We start from the raw sequence: 26288 nt of genomic DNA, 5'->3' as shown, positions 1-26288 counted from the left end.
TTGAAGGGGGGGACAATATTTCACCTACAAGACATCATATTCAAATTTTACACATTTCTCTAGCAAACCTGCATTAAAAGGTTTCTTTAAATGCAGTATTCTGTTGAAAAAGGTATTTTATAGATGTGACTAATTCACACTTGAATAGCAAAAATAATTGAGTAAAAACTGGATACATTAATAAAGGATATTTAAATTTGAAACCACAATAAAATTCAGTGTTAACATTATAAAAGAACTGAGCAATGAGTAACATTAGTCAATATAGTTTTAGTACTACATTATTGTTTGTGCTTTTCCTCCACAAACAAATGATAACTTTTAATACACAAATAATCTTGGATTCATTATTTTTAGTTATCAATATTGTTGGTTTATAATTTAGCAAACAAATTCAAAAGATGCTGGTATTTAATTACTTACCATGCCCATATTTAGTTACTTGCAGAGAAACAAAAGTGAATTCTTGTTACATATGAAACAAACTCTGATGGGTATAGCTCAAAACATTCACACCTGCTCACATATAAAAAAAAAAACAATAACAAAAAAAACTCCTCTTATCCATTCACTACAGCTCCGTTCCACAAAATATAGCAACAACCTTTTCAAATAACATACTAATGTAAAGTGCAGTCCTAGTAAAAAGTGTATGTATAAAACTCAAGAACCCATCAGTTCTTGCATATAAACAGATAATTAAGTACTTTAACAAAGCAACAGTAACTAGGAACAGAAAATCCCTATAAAATGGTGCCTTTATATTTTACAAGTACTACTCAAGTAAGAGTATCTTCAAAAATGTAACAACTGCCATCCATAACAAATGTCATAAATGATAATTTGTATTATATCCCTCCCCAATTTTATAATTAATTGTTTTAGTGGAATATAAATAATTCTATAATGCAATTCTTGTCTTCATGTTGATGATTTATTTCCTATATTTATTTCATTTTTTTCCATTCTAAAATATTTTTATGTAGTTAAATAAGAAATTTATGTTTAGAAAGTTTTAATGAAGTGCAGAGTAAAAAAAAAAAAAAAACTTAAAGCAAAGTAGAAGAAAAATATACATTTTGGTAAACTTTCTTAAATATATTTCTTACATCTGTTTATTGAAGTATTGCACCTCTATTTCACAACTGTCACAAAGGAACATACAATAGATATGAATTTAAGCAAAATATCCCTTTTTGGATGGAGGTACCAGATGCTCAGGAAGCTCTTGAGGAAGATCATGTCCCTGCAACTTGATGTTAATTAGATGCATTGCTAATGCAAATTCATCAGCATCTAGCATACCATCTTTATCTAAGTCTGAAAGTTTCCATATTTTTCCAAGAACAGAATTTGGCAACTTGGATTTAACCATTTCTGATTTAGCACTAGCACCAGAAATTTTGCCATCAATGGGTCCCAGATTTTGAAATATCTCATCAGACTTATATCGCTCCTTAGAAACAATCCAATCTGGTTCCATAGAGCCAGCATCAACACCTTCACCCCTTCCAAATCCAAAAGGACTTTCTTCTAAGCCATCAAAAGCTCCACCCTTTAATGTACCCTCATCTTTCAATTCAATCTGTTCTTGAGGTATCATGGCCATAAGGCGAGAAATGTCTTCAGCTAACATGCGATCTACAGTCTCCAAAAGCTTTGGTTTCAATTGATGAAACCTAGTGAAATCATGGTGAAGTAATTTTTCTTGCATTTCTTTTATATCAGGAAAGTCTCCCTGTGAAATCTGTTGTTCCCGCTGAATCTCTACATAAATATTGCTTAAGTTTTTGATCAAATCTTTCTTTTTGCTGTCTTTCCCAAACACAGATGGCATATCTTTCCGTAAAGAACTAATAATATATGCATGTACCTGTAAGAAAATGTAAAAATTATTTACAAATGAAACAAATTCCATGATTATAACTGCAAACAAAAAAATTACAACACATTCAGTGAAAGGCACTGTAATAACCATGCACTGAAAAGAGGAAACAAAAGAAATATAAATTTTACAAACATATTAACACTGAGGGGTTGATGTGTGCTATCATGGCAACAGCATAAACAGAATATGCAATACTTTGCACAATACAGTAAAATTTTTGAAAGATTATCTTTAAGAAACAGATATCCAATCGGCATTACAGGCTATTTTTTTCACCTTGGTGTAGAAAAAAAAACATAGCTTTAATAACTATTTTAGGTTAAAAAGTAAAATAAAATAACTGTAATTAATAAATTACATTTAATATTTTTATTTTATAATGGGTATGGTGATAAAAAAGAATATTAACATGATGCATTCATATTGGTCTTGATATAAAAATGCTAAATGTTGCAGATGTAAAAAATGGTACTGTGTTCATTTACATTAATGTTTTTATAATTTTTTTAAAAAAAAATGAAGTATCCAAACTAGAATATGCTAAATTTAGATTTAAGGTGAGTACAGAACTGTTACTCAGAAAATAAATAAAATTAAACAAGATATAATGATACATTGCTGTGGTATAAATTCATGAAAGCCTTACATTCCAATATTAAAGTGCTAGACTATGTTAAAAAAAAATTAATTAAATGTAACAATATATTTTACTGCACTTATTTTGTGTAGTATAAGAGGATGAAATTTTGCCATGTCATATAGTGGCAGTGGAAACTCTGACTAGAGCTTATTCAGAGTCTGAAGAACTCTGAATAACCTTTCTGGAACTTTAAATTACTCTCTACTGACATTTGACATGTTCAAAAAGCTGATAGTTAAAAAAAAAAAAAAAAAAAAAAAAATCATGTCCTTGGCACTCTGTTTTATTGTGAAAATATTTTAGCTGATGGTAAATACCATCAGCTAAAATCATCAAAGCAGTTATGTCATCAGGTCCCATATGGACAAAAAGCCTGTTTCAGTGGACACTGTCCATTATTTCTTTAAGTCTGCTAAAGTGAGGATTTACTGCAACTTACTCACACTTGTTCAAACTTTAGTATAGGCAGAAAATGAACAGATTTTGATACAATCCAATGGTAGTATGCTATATATTCTTACCTTGAACAGTCTTTGCATATTAAACTGCAATTCGGATAAGGGTAAAATTTTATTTGTGGAAAGAGAAATAAAAGCATTTTGTTGCTATAAAAATAAATTCACTGAACAGTCTGAGCAAATATTTGGATCAGAAGATTTAACAGTACACAACCAAGTAAAAGAGAAATAAAAAAACACAAATCATTCCACTATGTACTCTTGTAATGCCAAATGACATTATAGTAATAGTGGCATGTGATGCAAGAAAGCAAGCATATGACCTTATTTTTTTTATTATTTTTTTTTATGTGAACCCCAAACACGAGAGGTATTAGAACCTATAGTACTTAGTACCGTGCTTGGGTTGAGAAGACGAAAGAAGATACTTGTTGACATTAGACTTGAACTTCTGTAGACTGTAATTTTCAGGAAATACATATGAAGGAAGGTTGTTTCAGAAAACGGCAGTTGAGTGAATAAATGAGGAAGATGAAAAGTTGGTTCTGTGGGTTTGAAGTTGGACAGTAAATGGATGCTGGCTGGTGGCGGCACGTGTTCGGACTGTTTTGAAAGAGAGAGCAGGAATTATAGAAGCCAATTCAGAAGAACAGTGCCCATGGTATCCGTAGAAGAGGCATGCAGCAGAAACAGTACGTCTATGAGAAAGCGAGTGGAGAGACTCTGTGAGAGATGAATCATTAATTAACCTAACTGCCCTCTTCTGAATGGAATCAAGAAGCCTGAGAGAGGTTTTGGGGGCACCAGCCCAGATGTGGGAACAATATTCCATGGCAGGACGGATTTGCGATTTATACCGAGTGAGCAGCTGTTTGGAAGAAAAGTAACGCCGAGAGCGAAAGAGAAAACCAAGTTTTTTAGATGCAGAGGAAGCAATACTTGTAATGTGCTTGTGCCAAGAGAGATTAGAAGTCAGGGTAATCCCCAAAAGAGATATATCATTTTGCCTAGAAATCGGAGTGTCACTAAAGATAAGCATAGGAGCAGAAGAATCCTTTTTGCGAGATATAAGACAAGACTGAGTTTTAGAAGGGTTGAAATCAACTAAGTTGTCTTTGCCCCACTGGAGAATTACCTGAAGATCGGCATTTAAGGAATTAGTAGCAGATTTTCGAGAAGTTGAAGCTGATTGAGCAGAACAAGGTTTCTCAAAATGGAAAGTGGAATGCGATCTGCTATCATTGGCAAAACTATGGATAGGATTTCCAGTCAATGGAAGAAGGTCATTAATATAGAAGAGGAAAAGAGTGGAGGAAAGAACTGAACCTTGGGGGGCACCGGCATTAGTGGAGAAGTTAGAAGACAGAGAGCCATCTACCATCACCCTCAGTGAGCGATCAGAGAGAAAACTGGATAACCAATTACTAAAAACAGTTGGCAAACCATAAGATGGAAGCTTGTTTAGAAGACCTTTATGCCAAACACGATCAAAAGCCATTGAGATGTCAAGAGCAACTATTTGTGTTTCACCGAACCTTTCCAGTGAATTAGTCCATAAATGGGTAACATAAGCCAGAATATCACCCAGTGGATTGACACTGATGGAATCCATACTAGCGATCGTTGATCAGACGGAAGGTTTCTAGGTAGTTTAAGAGTTGGCGGTTAATTGATTTCTCCATTACTTTAGAAAGAGTAGAAGTAATTGCAATGGGATGATAATTGGATGGGAGGGATTTGTCACCCTTTTTTAGGAAATGGCTGGATATGAGTAAATTTCTAAGTAGAAGGAAAAACACCTTTGGAATAAGAAAGTGAAAAAAGGTGGCAAAGAATGGGAGTAAGTTCAGGAACACAGGTTTTGAGAACAAGTGGAGAAATACCATCAGGACCTGGAGCTTTCTTAGCATCAAGATTCATCAAAATCCTTCTGATATCCTTTTGACGGAAGACCACAGGAGGCATTGAATGGAGCATCTTGGGAATGGTGGGAGGTGTTTTACCAAGATCATTAATACATGAGCAGGAAGAAAAATGGGATACTAGCAGGTCAGCTTTATCCTTGGCTGAAGTGACAACAAAACCATCTAATTTGGACAGAGGTGGGAGCAGAGATGGGCAAAAGTTGCGGCCAATGGCTTTGGCAAGAGACCAGAATGCTCGGCTACCATTAGGGCAAGAAGCAAGTTTTATACTCTTAGCCTGTTCAAACTCTAGTTTGGACTGATTAATAACTGCTTTACAATTGTTGCGAGCTTTGGTATAGGCAGAAAATGAAACTGAAGAATTAGAAACAAGCCAATTATGATATGCAACATTCTTCTCTTGAATAGCCTTAGCACATTTATTGGAAAACCAAGGTTTAGATAAAGGACGAGATTTTAAAGTGGAGTGTGGGATAAAGGATTCCATTCCCGCAAGAATAATTTCACTGACACGATCTGAGCAAATGTTTACATCAGAAGTTTTGAAACAGTAATCCGACCAAGGAAAAGAAGAAAAGAAATCTCACAGGTCATCCCATTTTGCATTCTTGTAATGCCAAACAACACGAGGTTGGTAATAGCCATGAGATAAAGGCTCCATTAGAGAATAGACAATCACCAAGTTGTGATCTGAGGTGCCTGAAGGACCACACTTTGACCATGTACTTAGGATTGTTTGTGAGAAAAAGAACAAGCATGTTGGCTGTATGGTTAGGATTGTCTGGTATTCTTGTAGATGGTATAAATGAACAATCTGTGCTAGGCCATTAGTAATTGCAAAAGCCTCAGCATCTCAACCAGCTGGGTCGGTGTGACTAGAAAACGGAAGCCAGCTGGAGTTGTGAACATTAAAATCACCAAGGAAAATTACCTCACTGTTAGGAAAGTTGGAATGGAGAAAGTCAAATTGCAAAGAGAGGAAGTCAAAGAGCTCCAAGTGATTAGTGGAGTTGGGAGAATGGTAGAGACAACAGATGAATTTTACACAATGAGGTAGAGAGATTTTAAGCCAGAGAAGATCAAAGAGAGGAGATTCCAAATTGCCAAGTCTCTGACAGGGAATATCAGAACGGAAAGATGCACAAGTACCACCTTTGAGGCGAAAGGAATCATACAGCAAATAATTTGGGCATCTGAGATGAGCAGTAGTTGAATCAACCGATAACTGAAATTCTATCAGAAAAAGTACATAGGGTTTGGCAGACTGCAAGTGGAAATGGACATCACTGAGATTAGAATTGAGACGACGGAAATTTGTGAAATGAATTACGAAGTGCTTGGGAGGTTTAGATCTTTTCGCAGATAAGCTTGCTCTATTAGTTTGACAATTCATGGTGTATTCAATAGTAAGAAAAAGTGAGTGGGACATGCTGTATGAAGAAATGAAATTTTTGGATATGGCGTACACGTTGTAAGAATATAGCCAAATCCTTGACATAAAATAGCCTCGACAATGCTCCCCGTATACACACTACTAGGACTCCCTCCAGTCACTATCTGGCAGAGTAGAGGTAGCAAGATTATACACTAGCTGATCCGGAAGCCTCCTAGAGAGTTACCAATAGGTTCGGTCCGGTGTACTAACAAGCGGCCGGCCTGCGAACACCGTTTTAGAGCTGTACCCTCGAAATGTAAGGAATATTGGATCTCGCCACGACATTCATCATAATCTCAAAAGTCATAAATCATCATACTGCATGATGGAAGAAATAGGGAAGGGTTGACTGAAACTTAGCTCTAGGGCCTAAACATGGGTTCCACCACTTCAAGCCTCCAATAAGCAAAGTAGTGGTATTTCACCGGTTGATGAGAGTCATTTACTACCTAGTACTGCCTGGTAACATAGAGGGGCGGCGTTCCTCCATGTGGTGTGGGCGCCACACCTCAAACCCCTGCTTACGTTGGTTCACACCTGGGTGGTCACCCACCATGTACTTGTGCATGGAGGTTATACCTAGGATTACGAACAGTCCCACCATTGTGAAGGTGCAAGCAGAAGATTTGGCTGTCACAGACCGTCCGGATTTCACCGAAATTGGGCACTTGAGTTGAGTGTCACCCGAATATCAGTTCCATCAGCGTTTTAGACTCTCAGGTAGCAAGTACAGCTTGTCTGGCATATCTGAGAGAATGTCGGTGACAACCTCAAGGACCATGTAACATCAGCAAAAAAAAAAAAAAAAAAAACAATTTCATATATATGCATTCCTTCTACATGTTTGTCCAGTTCCTCCTTGAATTTATTTAAGCTATCAACTTCCACAATGCCAGATGGAAGTTTGTTCCAGCAATTAACCACCCGCTCGGTAAAGGCAAATTTCAGCATATCTATTCTACAACTGTCTTTATGTCCCCTCAGGTTCGTAATCTGAACAAGCGAAAGAATCCCATCAGAATTCAGCGTGCTCAACCCATTCAAGGCCGTATACATCTCAATGAGATCACCTCACAGGTGCCTAGTCTCCAGCCACTGCAATTTGCAGAACTTAAGCCTTTCTTGGTAAGAGGACCCATTCGTTCCCTTCACCAATCTTGTTGCCCTTCTCTGTACATGCTCAAGCAACTCTACATCCTTCCTAAAATGAGGCCTCCAGACCTGTATGCAGTACTCAAGGCATGGCCTGACCATTGCCCTATACAAAGGGATAATCACCTCCTTTTCCCTGCTAGCAAAATTCCTGTATATCATTGACAATACCCCATGACCTGCTCTTGCAGCCTGTCTGCATTGCTCAGAAAACTTCATATCTGACTGCACAATTACTCCCAGGTCTTTTTCCTTTTCTACCACCCTAAGTGTAGTACCACACAGTTGGTACATTTCTCTGGGGTTACTTCTACTCATATGCAGTACTTTGCATTTGTCAATGTTAAACTTCAGTTGCCACTTCTCAGCCCATTTGCCCAAATTTTCTAGATCCTGTTGCAGCAGCACACTGCCATTACTGTCATTATCAACCCTGCCAACCTTCGTATCATCTGCAAACTTCAACATTAAGCCTGATATACCTTTATCAATATCATTGATAAATATACAAAACAGCAGTGGGCAGAACACCGAACCCTGTGGGACTCCACTAATAACATTAGTCCATGAAGAGCAGTGCCCATTGATTACCACTTTGTCTTCTCCCACTCAACCATCCTCTTATCCATTGTAGCAACTTACCCTTAATACCATTCTGCTCCAATTTGTACAGTAGTCTTACATGTGCAACAGTGTCAAAAGCTTTCCTGAAATCCAAATATATGACATCAAAATTATTTTTTGCATCCAGTTCCTTTGTAACCACATCATAATATCCAATCATATTTGTCAGACAAGACTTTCCCTTAACAAACTCGTGCTGTTTCTGAATTATTGCTGTAGTCATCTAGATGATCCTGCAATGCATCTTTAACCAGTGACTCCATTATTTTACCTGGAACAGAAGTTAAACTAAGCGGTCTGTAATTACTCGTGTCACCCTTCAATCCCCTTTTGTGAATTTGGGATACATTTGCACATCTCCAGTACTTTGTATTTATCAATGTTAAACCTCAATTGCCATTTCTCAGCCCAACTGCCTAATTTTTCTATATCTTGTTGCAGTAGCATACTGTCACTAACTTTGTATCATCTGCAAACTTAGACATTAAGCCTGATATACCTTTATCAATATCATTAATAAATATAGAAAGCAGAAATGGGTCCAGCACTGAACCCTGTAGGACTCCAGTGATAACTTTAGTCCATGAAGAGCAGTGACCATTTACAACAACTGAGTTTGCCCAGCCAACCATCTCTTTATCCATAGAAGTAACTTGCCCTTAATGCCACATTGCTCCAATTTGTACAGTAGTCTATTATGTGCAACAGTTTCAAAAACTTTCCTGAAATCCATGTATAGGATATTAAAATTATTTTTTGCATTCAGTTCCTTTGTTACTGCATCATAATCCAATCGAATTGGTCAGACAAGATTATCCCTCGACAAAACCATTCCGTGACTGATACTTCTATTGATCACAAAAAGAGAAAAAAAATTGTGATAATTTAAGAAAAAAAAAAATGAAACCTGCCTAATATGCAATGCATACATTAATTTGTTTTTTTTTAGTAAGCACTTGTGCGTCAGTAGTCTAATGTAAGCAATAAAATAATATTTCCCAAAACCTGTTTTAGAGGGATAATCCTCTAAAACATGGGTGCATCACTGTCCAGAAAATACAGGGGGTCATAAAAGATTTGTATTCACCCAGAAAGTTGTGATAGAAGGTTTTATCAAGCACCATGCATTATATTTTTTTCAACATAGTCACCACACAATATGGCACATTTTTGCTGCCTCTAAATACACTTCTGCAGGCCAGTTTTCTTGAAGTCCTGTAGCTATCCTTCAAACCACAACACTCAGCAGCAGAAATCACCTCAGCATCAGGAGCAGAGTGTTTTCCACAAAGAAAGGACTTCAGGGAAGAAAAGAGGAAGGAATCTGAGGGTGCAAGGTTGGAAGAATAAGCAGGACATGGCAATATTTCAAACCCACATTTGTGGGAGCACCTCGGCTTTCCCCATCTTTTTTTCTGTTATAGCAGCACATAGCTTTATGAGGAGGTTGCAATAGCATTTCACTGTCACAGTACAGCCCTTTTGAAGGTAGGTAATCTGTTAATATTACACTACACTGATCCCAAAAAAACTGACAACATTACCTTGCACCTTTGCCTTTTGGAATGGTGATTTTGCATACTTTTACTGTTTTGACATTTGTTTAGTTTCAGAAAAATAGTGATGGATATTTGATGACTAACCATGGAAAAAATTCCTTTTGCTTTTCCTAGCACAGTGATGTTTCATGTATCTTTTCCTTCTTCTGGTAAGGGATCAGAAGTCTGGGAACCCATCTGGCAGACACTTGACTCATGCATCTGTCAATGGATAATGTTCTCCACAGACCCTACTCTAATTTGGGACTCTGCAGCCAGTTCTTTGATGCCTGAATTTTTGCTATTAATGTCTCAATTTTTGCAACATTTTCTTCTGTTACAGCAGTTTCGGGATGCCATGGGATTCCTTCATCATGCACTGAGGTTCTTCCACATTTGAGTTGTTTATGCCAATGTGCAACAACACTGTAACCTGGGCAGTCTCCTTTATAAACAGTGATTCTTTCTTTATGGACTGTTTTGATGTTTCCCCTTTCAGAAAGAGGAACTGAATCACTGATCTGTATTCAACTTTATCCACTGTGAACTAAATTCAGCACTGCAAAGAAAAAAAAAATGAATTGTCAGACTGAAATCAAAATTTAGGTGGCTGCTATAAAGATTTCAAGGTATCAACCGAAAAATATTATCTTTCTATCATAACTACTTCTGGGTGAATACAAATCTTTTTTGAACTCTCTTTATTGATAATCTTAATGGTTCAATGCACTCTTGCCAGTTCCTTCAAAATTACTGGCTATATGCCATCAACTTTAGGAATCTTACTTGCTCTTACATTCAAAGTTTTTATGATAAACAATTACTGTAATTTCAATATCACTAACTGCATAGTGCTCAGCTTCATTTGCATAGTTTCTACTTTCTGGATAGAAAAAAAAAACTTTAAAGATCAATGAAAAGTACCTGTCCATCAGCTAGGTTACCTTGTGACTTTTCTATATCCATTACACAAGCGTCCAATTTAACCTTTTCTTCATTTTATTCAGATACATGAAAATCTCCCCTGTTCTTTGTCACTTACCCAATGATTTCTAACAATCAGCCTTTGCCAACCTAACTCTTTCTGTGGCACTATTACTGATCAGCATATAGATGTTGCAATCTTCAATACTTTTGATTGTTCTACAAGTCAACCACACGACCCTTTCTGTTCAATTAAACTGGCCAGCTCAGCTCTTATTTATCCATCCCAGTATCCAACTCGTGCTGTATTTTCTTAATGGTATATATGAATTAGTGGCTTTTGAGAGTGAATACTTTAAAAGTATTCCACAATTTTCCCCATATTTAGTATTAATAGTGGCAAATCATGCAAGAATGCAAGCTTATACAGCATAATCAAAAAAAAAAAAACTTCCCACATCATCTGTCCAACCCTCTAATAATGTTTAGTTCCTCCTTAAATTTATTCAAATTACCAGTTTCCATAGCACTAGATGGAAGTTTGTTCCAACAATCAACTACCCATTGGCTAAAGCAAATTTCTGCACATCAATTCTGCAACCATCTTTACTCAATTTAAATTGATGCCTCCTCACATGTTATCTAATTGAGGTCTTTAAGGCTTTGAATGTACAGAGTACGCTAAATACTTATCAGTGCATCCTCTTGTTTAGAGGACACTTATGAGGGGAGGCAGGTGGCTAGTTTCTAGATACTGCAATTTGCTGTGTACTGAAGCCATTCCTGACAAAAGTACCCCTTTGTTCCCTTCACTAATCTTGTTGCCCTTCCCTGCACCCATTCCAACATCCTTCCTAAAATGAGACATCCAGAACTGTATACAGTATTCAAGATGTGGCCTAACCACTGCCTTACACAATGTAATTTGAATAAATTTAAGGAGCATTCCTGTTTAGAGGCTCCTGCATTACTTCTTTAACCAGAGACACCATCATTTTCCCTAGTAGAACAGAAGTCAAACCTTACAGGTCTATAATTACTCACTTCACCCTTTGATCCCTTTCTGAAAATTGGGCAATGGGGGGGAGGGTGCTTTGTTTGTTTGGTTTGGTTTTTAATGGCGCATTGGGGGAGGGTGCATTTGCATATCTCCAGTCCATAGGGAGTTTCCCCGAATCCAATGTGCTCTTATAATTATGGCTAAAGATTTGCTAATCTCTTTTGTTGCCTATCAATATAACTGGATAAATCTCATCCACCCCAAGTACCTTATTTACATTTAACTTCATTTCTCCTCTACTTTCCTCTCAGTTATCACAAAATCATTCAGCTCCCTATAATTTGATTTACTTCTGGCACCCTCTGAAAAATTCCCCACATGTGAATGTAGATGCACAATATCTGTTCAGTTTATCAGCAACCTGGACATGATCAGCTGTTATACCATTCATATATAGCATCTAAGGACAAATGTAATTTATCCCTTTGCTTCTAGGGTAAAGAAGTCTTTGCTATTTTTCTTTGCCAGAGACTTCTTGTACTCTGCCTTGGGTTGCTTAACCCACTTTGACTCAATTGCAGAATAGTTAACCAATCTGCCCAGTTAACAGAAGAAGCCAGCCATGTAGCATCTTAAACTGTCATAGTCCACTTTCCTGAAATGAAAACCCATGCCTTTAAAAACTGCTCCTCTTTCTTTATCACCAAGCTTAGAACTTTTGAGATTGTTCCCTGCTAAGAATCGCTGTATTGTCAATCCTGTGATGCTGTCTGAATCATGGGTGATGTTCAGATCTAAAATTATTCTTGCCTGTAATACCTTCTCTAACAAGCTGATGCAAATAACAGTTGTCTAGTTAAATTAAAATTTTCACTGATTTAGTCTGCTGTCACATGTTCCAATCAATAAGGGCAAATTGAAATCACCCAGAAGGCATTCATGGATTTCACACATTGCCCATCCCATCTGTACATAGAGGCTCTTGTCATATTCTCTATTTTCTGATCTGTAGAATACCTCACTCATTGCTTTCGCTTATCTTACACCATACAGAATTTATTCTGACATGTGTAAATTTTGAATATGAGAATGCTTTTGTTGCACTCAAGTATTACAGTTAAAAGTAAACAAGGCACCCAGTGCTGATGGAATCCATCTAATTTAACCCCAGGGGCTCACATTTGGTGAGTATGGGCTTGGCACACCCAGGGTCCTGAGCTGGATATCATCATTCTTCTCTTTCTTGGTGATTCCTTTCTACCACTCTCTCTCTCTCAGGGTAACTTGGGAATTTTTTTTTTTTTTTTTTTGACTGGTGTAGCATAAGCCTCAGGCTTCCTTGCACCATATAGCTAATAATAATAATAATAATAATAATAATAATTACATAAAAAGTAGCAGTGGAAGAGATAATCAAACCTTTAGTCATAATAATGAGCGAATCCTCAGATTTAGGGAAAGTCTCTTCAGAGTGAACGTATGAAAATGTCTATCCTATTCACAAATATGGTTCAAAGGGTGAAATGAGCAACTACAGACCCGTATGTGTGATTTCTATGCCAGGAAAAAATTATGCAGTCCTTAATTAAGGATGCAGTACTGGATTATCTGGACAGGAATAGAATTAAAGCAAAATCACAGGATGACTTTGTTAAGGGGAAATCATTGATTAATTAGATATGATAGGTTGTTACTAATAATTTTTGTCATTTATTTAAATTTCAGTTAAACTCTTAATATCAGTCCCATGAAAGATTACTGTATAAACTGGAGTAGTGTGGCATTAAGGGAAAGTTACTATTATGATAAGGGATAGCTAAGTGGACACAAATGACAGTAGTTATAAATGGCCACTTTTTCAGATTTGTATAGAACATAGGGACCACAGTCATTTGAAGTGGCTTATTCTGCTTTGAAATTGTCACCGAAATGCTGCAAGTATGGTGGTCATTGAAATCATGTGATTTTCACCTGAGGTAATGGGACACCACTGGTAGCCTGTTTTTTCTCATTTGTTTAACTTTATTTTCTCTGCAATTTATTCTGTTTTACCCATGATATATTTTTGGAGATGGTCTTTTCATCACATTTTTGTCTCTCAGTTTTTTTTTTTTCCCTGCACATTTAACTTCAAATGCTATTTTGAAATACCAAATGTTATTTCAAAATAGCATTTGTTTCTTTCTAAGTGAAATGCAGTTTTTTGCAGATCCCCATAGTAAATCAAACTCAATTTGTGGCAATTTTCATTAACCTATTTTAAGCAAGACAGTTCTTCAACAGGCCTCTTAATAATATCTTGTAGCTTCTAATCATTTTCAAGCAGTATAAATTTGTTTTACCAAGTATAACCATTAAGTAGTCCCTAGGCAGGGATCACGATTCAAGTAGTTAAGTTAATGAATATAATCTAGTTAAATGACTGTTTTAGGAAATTCAGATAGACCCAAGTTTCAGTTAACTTCATCTCTCCCCTATCTCAATTCTTTCAGTTGATATCTTTGTTGACTTCTTTAAAATTTTATTGTAATTTTTTTTAAAACTGGTTCTAGTAATCCTGTCTTATTTGATCTATTTTGCAACATGCATGCAGTGCCAGCCACAAACATGTTCATCTGTTTCTGTCGAACAGGGCCTGCACTCAAATGGTCTAAATAATATCATCTGCATCTTTTCCGCATTTCTGTCAATGAGCCTACCGCCATCTCAATGTCTAGTTACACACATTATCATCACTCCAAGAGTGCTGGCGCAAGTCAACTTGAAAATTGCTAGAAGCAGAGCATATACTTCATTCTCAATGTGTATATGTTTCGTATGATGTCGAATGTAGGATGTTATTTAAAAATGTAATTATGTTATACTCACTTTCAATAACTATATTGTTTTTGAGATTGATTTTAATAAGCCCCATTACAGTGGCATTGAATGAAAGATCCCATTCCAAGCTAAAAATAGTTAAAAATTATTTAAGGTAGTCCATTTCCCAGGAAAAACTAACTCCAATATCAATTATTTTCCTCGAAAATGATGTAGGGAAAAAAATTGGTTATGACGACATCATTAATGACTTTGCAGCCAAAAGGGCTAGAAATATTTTGTTATTATCTAAATAATGTTTGTATGCTTTAATTATTTAATTAAAGCACATCTAAATTAAAGCAATAATTTAATTATTGCTTTAATAATATGTAAATGTGTGTGATTATTGGTTATTATTATTATTTATTCATGTTCCTATTTTTATGAGATGACTGCAATTGTTAAGCAATATTGTTGATTAATGTATTAAATATTATTCGTATTTAAAATTTTTGTTCAGCACAATATAAAATAATTTAATTATTTCTTGGTTACTGTAAAATAAGAAAAATTAAAAAAATCACTATTACAAAAACACACCATATAAGCTTTGCATAGGACCCCATGGCCCGCAAGTAATTCTTGAACAGGGCCCCACAAATTTGGGGCTGGACCTGCATACATGCTGTGACGTAAGTACCCAAGGAACAGGATCCCATGTACAGTAACCTTGTTTTCATCATAAAATTTTTAATCTAAGAAGTGTAGTGTCATATTTATATACAAATTAGGACCTATGCCTACAAGAGACCAGTGCAGCATTTTATATTAATACTTTGCCAATTTTTTATTACTATATCAACAATATAGCAATAAATCTATAGTTCTTGAAGGACTATTTCCATCTGCAAGTATGTTGTTTGCTTTAACAGTGCACCTGCGCTCAGGAGCAAAAGTCGTTCTTTTCTTAAGTATTTTTATGTGTTTTTCAAAAAACCAACATTGTTATATTTTGGTTTTTTGATGTTATCAAAGACAAAACCCCATTCTTCATTTATAACAGCCTTGAAATGTAAATATGTGGTTTAGAGTATTTTTTAATTTTTAGCCACAGTTTAAAAGTATTGAGATATTAATAAAACATAGTCATTGAATTAATATTAGCTTATAATTTTTTTTGCCTCTTAAATCTAGTTGTAAGCAATACAGATCCCATTTTTATCCGTTTATCTGATAATTTATTTAGAGGTACTTCATACCACCCCAACAATTTATTTTAATGTAAAATGTTAAAACAAGTGATGTTTCTTTTAACTTTGTTTCCTTATCCAAATTTAAACACATATAGGTTGATATTTTTATTTGTTTCCTAATTCAAATTTAAAGTTCCCACAATACTACTTTTTTTTTTTTTTTTTTTTTAATGCTGTGCTTGTAGTTTCACTGCCTTCAAATATCTCTTGTATTGTTATCAGCAATTTATTTTATATAAAATTTTGATGGTCTCAGTATTAACAAATCTAGATTTACACCTTTAATATCAGCTGATACAATTCTCTTCTCTAATGTGAGTTTTTAATTGTTTGATGTAGTTTTTGGTTTTAGACAAACTTCAAGATAATAAAGATAAGATAAGATGGACTTTTTGCAACAATCACACATTAATTTGGCTTTTAAAAATTATTTTAAAATCAATACTACAATTTCTCATAAAAAGTGAAATCCTACCCAAACTCCTCAAATAAAAGTTTTAGCACAAATGCCAATTGCACAACAAATTCTTTATGAGTATCTGATAAGGCAATTAAGATATTTTAATATTTCTCATAAAAAGTTTAGGAAGTTATTATTACTATTAGCCATATGATGCGAGAGAGAGAGAGAAATCACCAAGAAAAGAAGAATGATGATATAAAGCTCAGGACCCTGGGTTTGCCAAACCCATACTCACCAGATGTGAGCCCCTGGAGTTTTCTTATTCTCATTTGTATCAAGTGATATCCATAACTACTAAGCCCCAGAGCAAATCTCATTACAGATAATTATTCCACCTGTACCATATATTTTGTAAGACAATGTGTAGTGAATGTCTAAATTCACCACTGATACCCCTCTTCCCTTCAGTGCTAGTTACAATGGAAACTAATCCCAATCATTCTTGAAATAGCATGTACAAATTTCAGAAAGTTTTACATTACTCCAGTATTAATCTATACTGATTTACTTCTTTTTTGTGTAAAATAATTTCATATTTACATTCATATATCATTGTTGATGAAATTATCAACATGATTTTGTTTGGTTTCCAATAAGGAGAAATTTAAATTTAAAAAAGTAATTAATTAACATTAACTATTCAATTTAATGAGTTAAACTGGGTAGGATTTTTTTTTTTTTTTTTGCTTGTTTGTTATTGTTCATTAATTTGACAAACCAAAAACTGCAAAACTGAGTTTTCGATATATTGTACATATCCCTAATACTATTTAATCCATTACGAAACTTGAGGCATTTAGTTAACAAATATTTTGATTATTCCACTCAGTTTGAGCCACGCTAAACAGGAAACCTTATGTCAGACGGTAATGAATTCCACATGTCAGCCCTTTAAAAAAAATGAAAAGGATTCAAGGATCAGATTTCAAAATAAGTCATATGGAAAGTTAAAAAAAAAAAAAAAATTACAACCACTGTTCTGGGGAAAATATTCTGGGATGTACAGAGATGAATATCACACGGTGCTGTGTATGTCAATAAAACCACGTATACAATCCAGTATTTTTAATAAATTACTTTTCTGACAGCTAACTTTTTTTTTTTTTTTTTGATTGAAGCTCTATATTTTTAAGCTGGCGTTCTTGCATCATTTGCCACTACTAATACTATCTCCCATTAATCAACAGTTCGATTAATGGGATAAACCGAGGATTATTTCAACTGACTCCCATTTCTTTTAAATTCTTAGTAACTAACACATATACAACTTGACCTTAAAAAGAGCTTTTACTTACTTTTGCTAACCTTGCCCTTTTAATTAGATCATTTAGCTTCCTAAGTGCTGCATTCCTTGGTAAACTTTGCAAGTCGTGGAATAAATCCTGTTCTTCTGCCTCAAACAGTTTTCTGTTGATATCAAAAGACAATGGCTTGTCCCAAAATGATCCTATATACACCCGTGCAACTTCAGGGGTGTTTAATACTTTACCTAAAGACCACATCAGTGCTCCGTACACTCTCATCAACTGCTGATGGTCCACCATATCGGCCTTATTCAAAACAATACGAATTTTGTCGTCATGACCTCGTAAGGCTTCAATACTGCGCCGAAATTCATCAGATATGTCAAGTTTATGAGCGTCAAATAGCAGAATAATTCTGTCAACTCTTTCGGCAAACCATTCAAGCACACCGGTAAAATCATACCCTCTGTCTACCCTTTGTTTTTCTCCGGAGAGTATACCTGGAGTGTCTACGACAGTTATACTTTGTAATACTGCAGAATTCACGGTAGAACACTGAAATCTATTAAGAAAAGCATTACCGAACTTAGACAACGGTCGAAACTGCCTCTTTGGATCTACAACGAGGGCGTTTCCTGGAATCACACCTTCTTGTTCACTAAACATTACAGCGATGAACCGATCTGTTGTTGGTTCCGGACCTATTCGAATACCTGGGAAATCTCTTTCAAGCAAATATCTAATGAAAGTAGTCTTGCCTGTAGAGTACTGGCCTACTAACAAAATCATCGGTTTGGCATCAAAGTCGGGATCATCAAGGGGTGGAGAATGGAAGTCGTGGAATAAATAATGTTCCTCCAACGGTAAAATTTTAACCTTATATATCTTTTTGAGTCCTTCAACGACACTATTGTAAATTTCCGGTTGTTTTTTTCGATTTTCATCTCTACTTAACCAACTGAACATTTTGTATTTAACCCTATACACTAATAATTTTGAACTAACGAGAAATGAATTGCCTAGGCCGAAACAAGCTAAAGGTTTATTCTCCGAACACCGGAGTAGAGTGCCCGTTGTAAGATATGACGGTTTTCCTGTTTATGTGAAATCAAACATAGCGCCATCTATAGAAAGGGAAAATGTCCTCTCACTTCTGAAAACGAGATCAAGAACTGTACCAATTTATTTCAAACAGTATAAAAACTTGGACTAGACAAGTCATTAATTATATAAAAATATCTGTTTCTATTTACAAAACATGGACGAAGAAATACAGCGATCAAAGCATACGGCAAATACCCTAACATAATATAAGTTTTAGAATGCTATCAATAAATTTAAATGGCAAGTTTTTAGTGAAAATAGTAAACAGATATTGAATTTTAAGTGTTATCAAGTGTAAAAAAACAAAAGAAATACTGTATAGGGCCATTTCGAGCAGCACAGTGGTTATAATCCCTCTCCCGACCAGTTAAAAAAAAAGCCTGCGTTCGAGTCCCGCCAATCACGCAAGAAATTTTTGCCCCTTTTTCACAGTGACTTGTACCAAGTGTGACGGGAATACAAATGCATCAATGTTTAAAAGAATATCAAGTAAATAACTATATATAATAAGCAGCTTAACAATTTATAAACCTTACAATCACTATTGTGCTATTTCATTAGGCACCTCTTCAAAACAATGCAACAACCCTCATTAACTTCACCATGTCTGTCACTAATTACACACCAATTGACTGAATGAATTCTATTATAAAAAAAAAATTAACATTAGAGGGACATCAGTGAGAAAATTATCATACTGCCACTGCGAGGACTCTGTGGGTCAGGCGATTCAATGGCTGGATTTGGTTCATTGTTAACTATCACGTGAGGCTATTCCACGATCTGGCCATTTATAGCTTCGCCTCAACTGAACAAGAGTGAGCTGCATTATGTAACCCACTCTTCCATTTTTGTAAATACTGACACGAGCTTATTTGCATACTGTAGCGCGCTTCTTGATTAGACCGGGGTTCGAGCCCGTGACCACCAAATACGGAGGATGCGGAAAAGTCAGGGAATGACCACCATATATCCCAGGAGCAATATGGCCTCAGTTGCTATTGCTCCTGAAAACCAAATAACAAAAAAAAAAAAAAAAAAAAAGCATACTGTAGATGGCATCACTGAACAGAAACATGATAGATTACGCCATAAGCTTCGCAGTTGAGAAGTCTGCTGTCTGATTGTATGCTGAATATGTTGAAAGTACAGCAACTAGATGTTTCATTATCCCGACAGAGATGAGAAAAGAATTAAATAGGCCTGTTTTTTAGTAGTTACATGAAAATTTTATGCAATTTTAGAAGGATGTTTTACGGTGATTTTCCATGAAATAAATATAAAGGTTATTTAAAACTCGTAACACCGTAAAACCATATCAAAATGGACATCATGCAAAAACGGATGATAACCATGTATGCAGTGATTATCATCAGTTACTGATCGAATCTGTTTGCAACACTGTATGTCAACGCGAAACCATCTGGCAGTTTTTTTAAGATGGCGGAATCCTTGCAGTCATGCACTGAGATAGAAATAAGATATGGTATATAATCCAATTTTTGACTGCAGAAGAAATAAAGCGGTCTAATTTATCGCAGAATATTGGCTCAGTAAGGTGAAGCGTGCATTAGTTAACGGCAAGTCAGCAAGTGTATGGATAATTTTAGGAGGTAATGAAAGTGTTAAGGATTCTCCTCAACGAGGGGAAATACATCGTGTCGTTACGCCAAAAGTCAGAGAGGTATTGGAAGAACGTATAAGCGAAAAGCTTTCTTCTTTAGTACTGTAGCAGTACTATAGAAGAGATTACCATGGCGGGTTGCTTCAACTCACACTATCGTCAGCGAGGAACTGCACTTTTGAGAAGTGTATGCTCGATGGATTCTCGACATATAACATCACAAATCAAAGAACAGCGGCTTAATGTGTGTTCTGTGTTGCTTAGACGGTATGAATGGAAATAAAACCCCTTCATAGTACCTGGAGATTAATTTCGGGAAGCAAAAACAGTGGGCAATGCTAAATACTATGATGCGCTTCTAACCAAGTGAACCCACCGATTTCAATGAAACGTAATGATTTGCTGTCTTCGGGTGTGTGTGCTGTAGCATGATAACCGCAGTTCTTACATCACCCATTCTGCAGTAAATAAGAAAGAAATGATGAAGTTTGAACCATTTATCCCATTCTCTCATCTCATACCCCAAAAAATTACCAGAATGAGCTGCATGTGATTATCAGTTTTTTTGGCAACTAAAAGATATATTAAAAGGACATCACTTCTTCAGATACGAACGGACCTAGCAAGTGGTACACAAATCGCTCCAACTCCAAACAAAGAACTTTTCTCGAGATATCCAGTTTTTAGTATATCGAAGGAACAGTGACTACGATGAAGATTAACATCCTTGTTTTTTGTGAAATACAACTTTTATTTAACATTTACGATTTTCATTTTAATGACCTTTTGAATGTAGTAAAAACATTCTCAAACAGACCCAGTGCCCATGTAACATAAAATTTTCATTTTATGTTACAATTTTCATTTTATGTTACATGGGCACCCTTAAGTGGCACTTACTCAATTTTATTAGAATTTCAGCTTTATTAAAATTATATAAAGAAAGCAATCAAATAATATGTATTGTATATCGATTCACAGTCCAGTCACAACTGACAAGAATTTGTAATGCATAACAGCATATTAAAAAAAGATATAGACTCGGGAGCATTGAGACGTTTGCTCCATTGAACGGGCAATGGAGCAAACACACAGGCCCATCATCCCCCTGAAGGGCCTGGAAACTCTGTTCCAGTCCCAGATAAAAAAAAAAAAAACTATTGTATTAGGCTACACGAATATTTAAATTCATATGCCATGCTATGTGTCTTATGTCTGCTAATTGCGTGTGTTCTATGATCGATTTGTCTGTTTTGCTGGCGAAAAACCTCAGTTACCGGGGGAAAATCCTCGCTATCTATGCCTGGACAGACTAACTCAGTCACTGAGTGAAAAAAGCCCATAAACGTTCCTTGCGTCATCGCGGACGGGATTCAAACCCGGGTATTTTCCGCCCGGTGTGAGGACGGTGACGATACCACTGTGCTACCGCGCAGACCCAGTTCCAGGTAGCCTTATTTGCCCTTCTAACCTACCCTCTCTTGTCACTTCTGTATAGTATCATGCATCCTTGTGGGTAGCACAGTTGGTAAAATCGCAGTGCCCCCACACCGGATGGTAAAGAACTGAGTTCAAGTCCCGTCGAGGATATTAGTAATTTTTATGGCCCTTTTCACAACGCGGTTGAGTTAGTCGGTCTCAGGCGGGGGTGGCATAGTTTTTTGGGTAAGATGAATGTACATTCAGGGTGATCCTAGTGTGACACTTTTTTCGTCTTAATACCATTAGGAACATCTGGTAGGTAAACATTTATTTAAATTTGACCTGAATGGTACTGCTCACAAAGCCACTTTATGTCATTTGATATTTTACCAATTTGCATTATTTGTTAAGAATATTCGAGGTACCACCAACTTGTTGATGAGACAGAAGCACACGAAGAAATTTCTAAAGTAAAGAAATATTTTACAATACACTAAGTAGCCATTTTATTAGAAAGAACAATCTAATAGCAAGTAGACTCAAAAGATGGATTCGTCTTTACAAGGGCTTAACGTATCGAAAACATGCTACAAGGACGTTGTTTCATGTTGACGCAATTGCTTTTCACAGTTATTGAAATTTGGGTGGTTGTAGACCTGTGCTCTGAAGAGCTTGTTCTACTTCACACCACTGATGTTAAATTAAATTATGATGCCTGGGGAGGCCACCACACTAAGCTGAATTCACTCTCATGTTCCAGGAACCAACTGTGTACCATTCTGACATGGCTCATTATCCAGTTAGAAGAACCCATTCACAGATGGATATATTGTAGCCATGAAGGTAGGCACTTTGTCATAAATAATTTCCAGATAATTTGTGGTATCCAAATGTTGCTCCACTGGTAACAAGAGTCCAATAAACAATATGAAAACGTTCCCACATCATTACCTGCCACAATGGACATGAATTCATTCTGTTATTGCCATATTCTCTTCCCCCACATCGGGATGAAACTGCAGGAAACAGGATTGTCAGAACGATTGGTATACTCAGGTCTACTTTAGCCGTACCTACACTTGTTTTTGGCTAGTAGGTGTGGAACACGGTTCTGTTGTCAGCTGCGATATTCTGTTCGTTATAAGAACCGATGACTTGTGAATTCTGAAATGTCGCTTTCGTCATCATTGTTTTACTGAATTGTTATACTATGATTGACTGTAACCTTTCAATTACTCTGCATAAAAAGTCTTCTCGCTCTACATTGACCTCTCAGGTCAACAAGCTTTTTCCGACTACAGATCTCTGACTGGATTTTATTTGGTTATTGGAGTACTTTCCGCGCATTCAACACAAAATAATGCATAGGAACTCCAGCAGGATTACAGTTTACAAGATACTCATATCAGAACGGCTTGCATCGACTACGGTACCACATTCAAACTGAATTGAATCTTTCGTCTTTTTGCACATATTCCAAAATTTACCATTATAATATACTAGTACTGATCAAAAAATATCAAGACCGATGCATATCTCCAATAGCTCAAATGAAGTCCAATAGCACTTTCAGGTGTTGTTGCAGCTTATTGCTTCAGTTGTTCATGCTGTGTTTGAAGTGAGAGAGAGAGATTTTGTGTTGCGACACACTTAACTCAGTCTGAGAGCACAAAACGACGTTTAAGCATTAAATTTGTGTTAAAATTAAGAGTTGCAACCATGAGTTGTGTCCTGGGTTTTTGAGTGGTTCCATTGTTCAAAAATTTATTATTGAAAGAAACGAGCAGTCTGGATTCCATTCAAGCAGTAGAAACAATTATTAGCTTAAGTTGCATAATTTGGTATAAGATAAAAGAAGATTGAATATTCATGAAATAGATAAATTGGTAAGCACAGCTCTAGGCACAAAAGGCTCTTCCACGTTTTGGACTGGTCTAGATTTTCAAAGCTTTTTGTTTAGTTTTGAAAACATAGCACTTAAGTCTATAGTTGTACAACCAAAGTATTTATTAAGGTCATCCGTAATTGATTACATCTACCCATGTGTTTTGTGTGTTCTCTGGTCGATTTGTCTGTTTTGCTGGACGATAAACCCAAGTTTCTGAGGAAAAAAACTTGCTGTCTACACTCTAGACCGACTAACTCAGCCACGGAGTGAAAAAAGCTTTGCGTCATCGACGGGATTCGAACCCGGGCTGTTTCCACCCGGTGTGGGGAAGACGGTGGCGACACCGCTGTGCTACCCACGCAGACTTTATAGTTGTACATGATGTTTATATTCCTAAAATTATATGTTTTATTAGTTTTACTTATGTTTTTTATAAAAAAAAATCTTTTAAATTCTAATCGCCATCCCCACACAGAGATTATTCCTAGTCTCACAGTTATTTTGTACTTAATCCATATACAATTCAGTAGCAAAAATATCTTGACACATCATTTATTATGATACCAGTCAAGATATTTTTAATGAAAATTTGAAATGAAAAGGTCAGCCAGTTTCGTTTCATAACTGCTAATAGAGATGGAGAAACTAAATATAGCAGTTTTAGCTAAAAAGCGTGCCACAGGTGAAATAGTCTCCATAGATAAAAGATATTTCTCCTTGTGACTTATTTTTATTTCTCAAATTTGGAAATGAAAAAAAAAAACTTTGAAACACAGTTTTTTTTTTTTAAACTTAGAAATGTAGAAATAATTAAATAAAATGCTTTATATCTCCTTTGGGGGATTCCAAAAATGGAGTTCGAGATGTGCTTCCAACATAGATAGCAATGAAATAAGTGCACATGCTGAAGGAACATTTTGAAGAGTTCAACTTCTATTAATTTCCCAAAATAATTAAATTTTACGTTGCTTATGAACAGTTTAACATTGACAAATGTAAAGTACTGCATATGGGTAGTAGCAATTGTGTGGTACTACACTTAGAGTGGCAGAAAATGAAAAAGAACTGGGAGTGATTGTGCGTCAGATATGAAGTTTTCTGAGCAATGCAGACTGGTTGCCAGAGCAGGCCATGGAGTATTGTCAATGATATACAGGAATTTTGCTAACAGGGAAAAGGAGATGGTTATCCCATTGTATAAGGCCACGCCTTGGGTAATGCATACAGGGCTGGAAACCTCATTTTATGAAGGATGTAGAGTTGCTTGAGCGAGTACAGAGAAGGGCAATAAGATTGGTGAGTGGAACGAAGTAGTCCTCTTACCAAGGAAGGCTTAAGTTCTGCAAATTTCAGCCTCTAGATACTAGGCACCTGCGAGGTGATCTGATTGAGATGTATAAGGCATTGAATGGGTTGAGCACGCTGAATTCTGATAGAATTCTTCCGCTTGCTCGGTTTACGAATCTGAGGGGGTTTAAATTCAAATTGAGGAGAGAGAGATGTACGGAAATTTGCCTTTAGCCAGCGGGTGGTTAATTGCTGGAAGAAACTTCCATCTGTCATTGTGGAAATTTTGCTGATGCTACATAAGCTCATACGCTTGCTTTCTTGCGTCACATGCCTCTATTATTACTACTACATACAAATACATACATACATACAGGAATATATACAAATTAATGGGCGACATGGAAGCCTATGATAGATATAAGTTGGTCTGTAACCAAGTCACAAAGGAGATTAGGCAGGCAAAGGCAGACTACGAAAAATCTTTGGCAAAGGATGCAAAGAAAAACAGAAAAGAGTTCTTTACCTATTTAAACTCAAAAAGGAAAGGGATGAATCAGATTGGTCCACTGGATATTGATGGTTCAACAGTTGAGGATTTTGCTCAGGTGGCTAACAATCTAAACGAGTATTTTGCATCTACATTCACGCATGAGGAGTTATTCAGGAAGGAGAATGACGTAGGTAAAGTAGACATTGGCAGTGAGCTAGATGATTTTGTAATAAATGAGAGGAAAGTGGAGGAGAGATTGTTGAGGATAAACATAAAAAAGGCACCTGGGGTGGATGGGATCTATCCAGTTATATTAAAGGAGGCAGCAAAGGAAGTAAGTAAACCCCTAGCCATAATTATGAGAGCTTCTTTGGACTCAGGGGAGGTACCCATAGACTGGAGATGTGCAAATGTAACCCCAATTCACAAAGGAGGATCAAAGGCTGACACTAGTAATCATAGACCTATTAGTTTAACTTCTGTTCCAGGAAAATTAATGGAGGCACTGGTTAAAGAAGCACTGCAGGATCATCTAGACAAGAATTCAGTTATAGCTCAGACGCAGCATGGTTTTGTTAAGGGCAGGTCTTGCCTGACCAATTTGATTGGATACTATGATGTAGTCACAAAAGCCCTGGATGCAGGGAATAACTTTGATATTATATACTTGGATCTTAGAAAGGCTTTTGATACTGTTGCACATGGAAGACTGCTGCACAAATTGGAGCAGTGTGGCATTGGAGGCAAATTGCTGCTATGGATAAGGGGATGGTTGAGTGGCAGAAGACAGAGAGTGGTAATCAATGGACACTGCTCAACATGGACTAATGTTATTAGTGGAGTTCCTCAGGGTTCAGTGTTGGGTCCGTTGTTGTTTTCGGTGTTTATGAATGATATTGATGATGGTATATCAAGTTTAATGTCCAAGTTTGCAGATGATACAAATGTTGGCAGGGTTGTTAAGGATACTACTGACGCTATGCTGCTGCAACAGGATCTGGAAAGGTTGAACAGATGGGCTGAGAGGTGGCAAATGAAGATTAACATTGACAAATGTAAAGTACTACATATGGGAAACAGTAACCCCAGAGCAACGTATCAACTCTGCGGTACCACACTGACAG

The 26288-nt window shown here is 36.3% G+C and overlaps 1 protein-coding gene across 1 annotated transcript; it reads right to left on the bottom strand.

Moving 5' to 3' along the window:
• Positions 1–1116: 1116 nt before the first annotated feature.
• Past1 (putative achaete scute target 1) lies at positions 1117–18422 on the bottom strand. Its single transcript, XM_090375585.1, has 2 exons — positions 17398–18422; positions 1117–1873 (listed from the first exon to the last, which is right to left on the bottom strand). The coding sequence occupies exons 1-2, from the start codon at positions 18310–18312 to the stop codon at positions 1178–1180; spliced, it is 1611 nt and encodes a 536-aa protein (XP_090231711.1). The 5' UTR covers positions 18313–18422; the 3' UTR covers positions 1117–1177.
• Positions 18423–26288: the final 7866 nt, after the last annotated feature.

This window comes from Mastigoproctus giganteus, chromosome 6 (genome assembly GCF_048544385.1).
Source record: "Mastigoproctus giganteus isolate SK-2022 chromosome 6, ASM4854438v1, whole genome shotgun sequence".
NCBI lineage: Eukaryota > Metazoa > Arthropoda > Arachnida > Uropygi > Thelyphonidae > Mastigoproctus > Mastigoproctus giganteus.
Note: the sequence above shows the minus strand (reverse complement) of the source record. Positions and strands in the feature narration are given on the sequence as shown.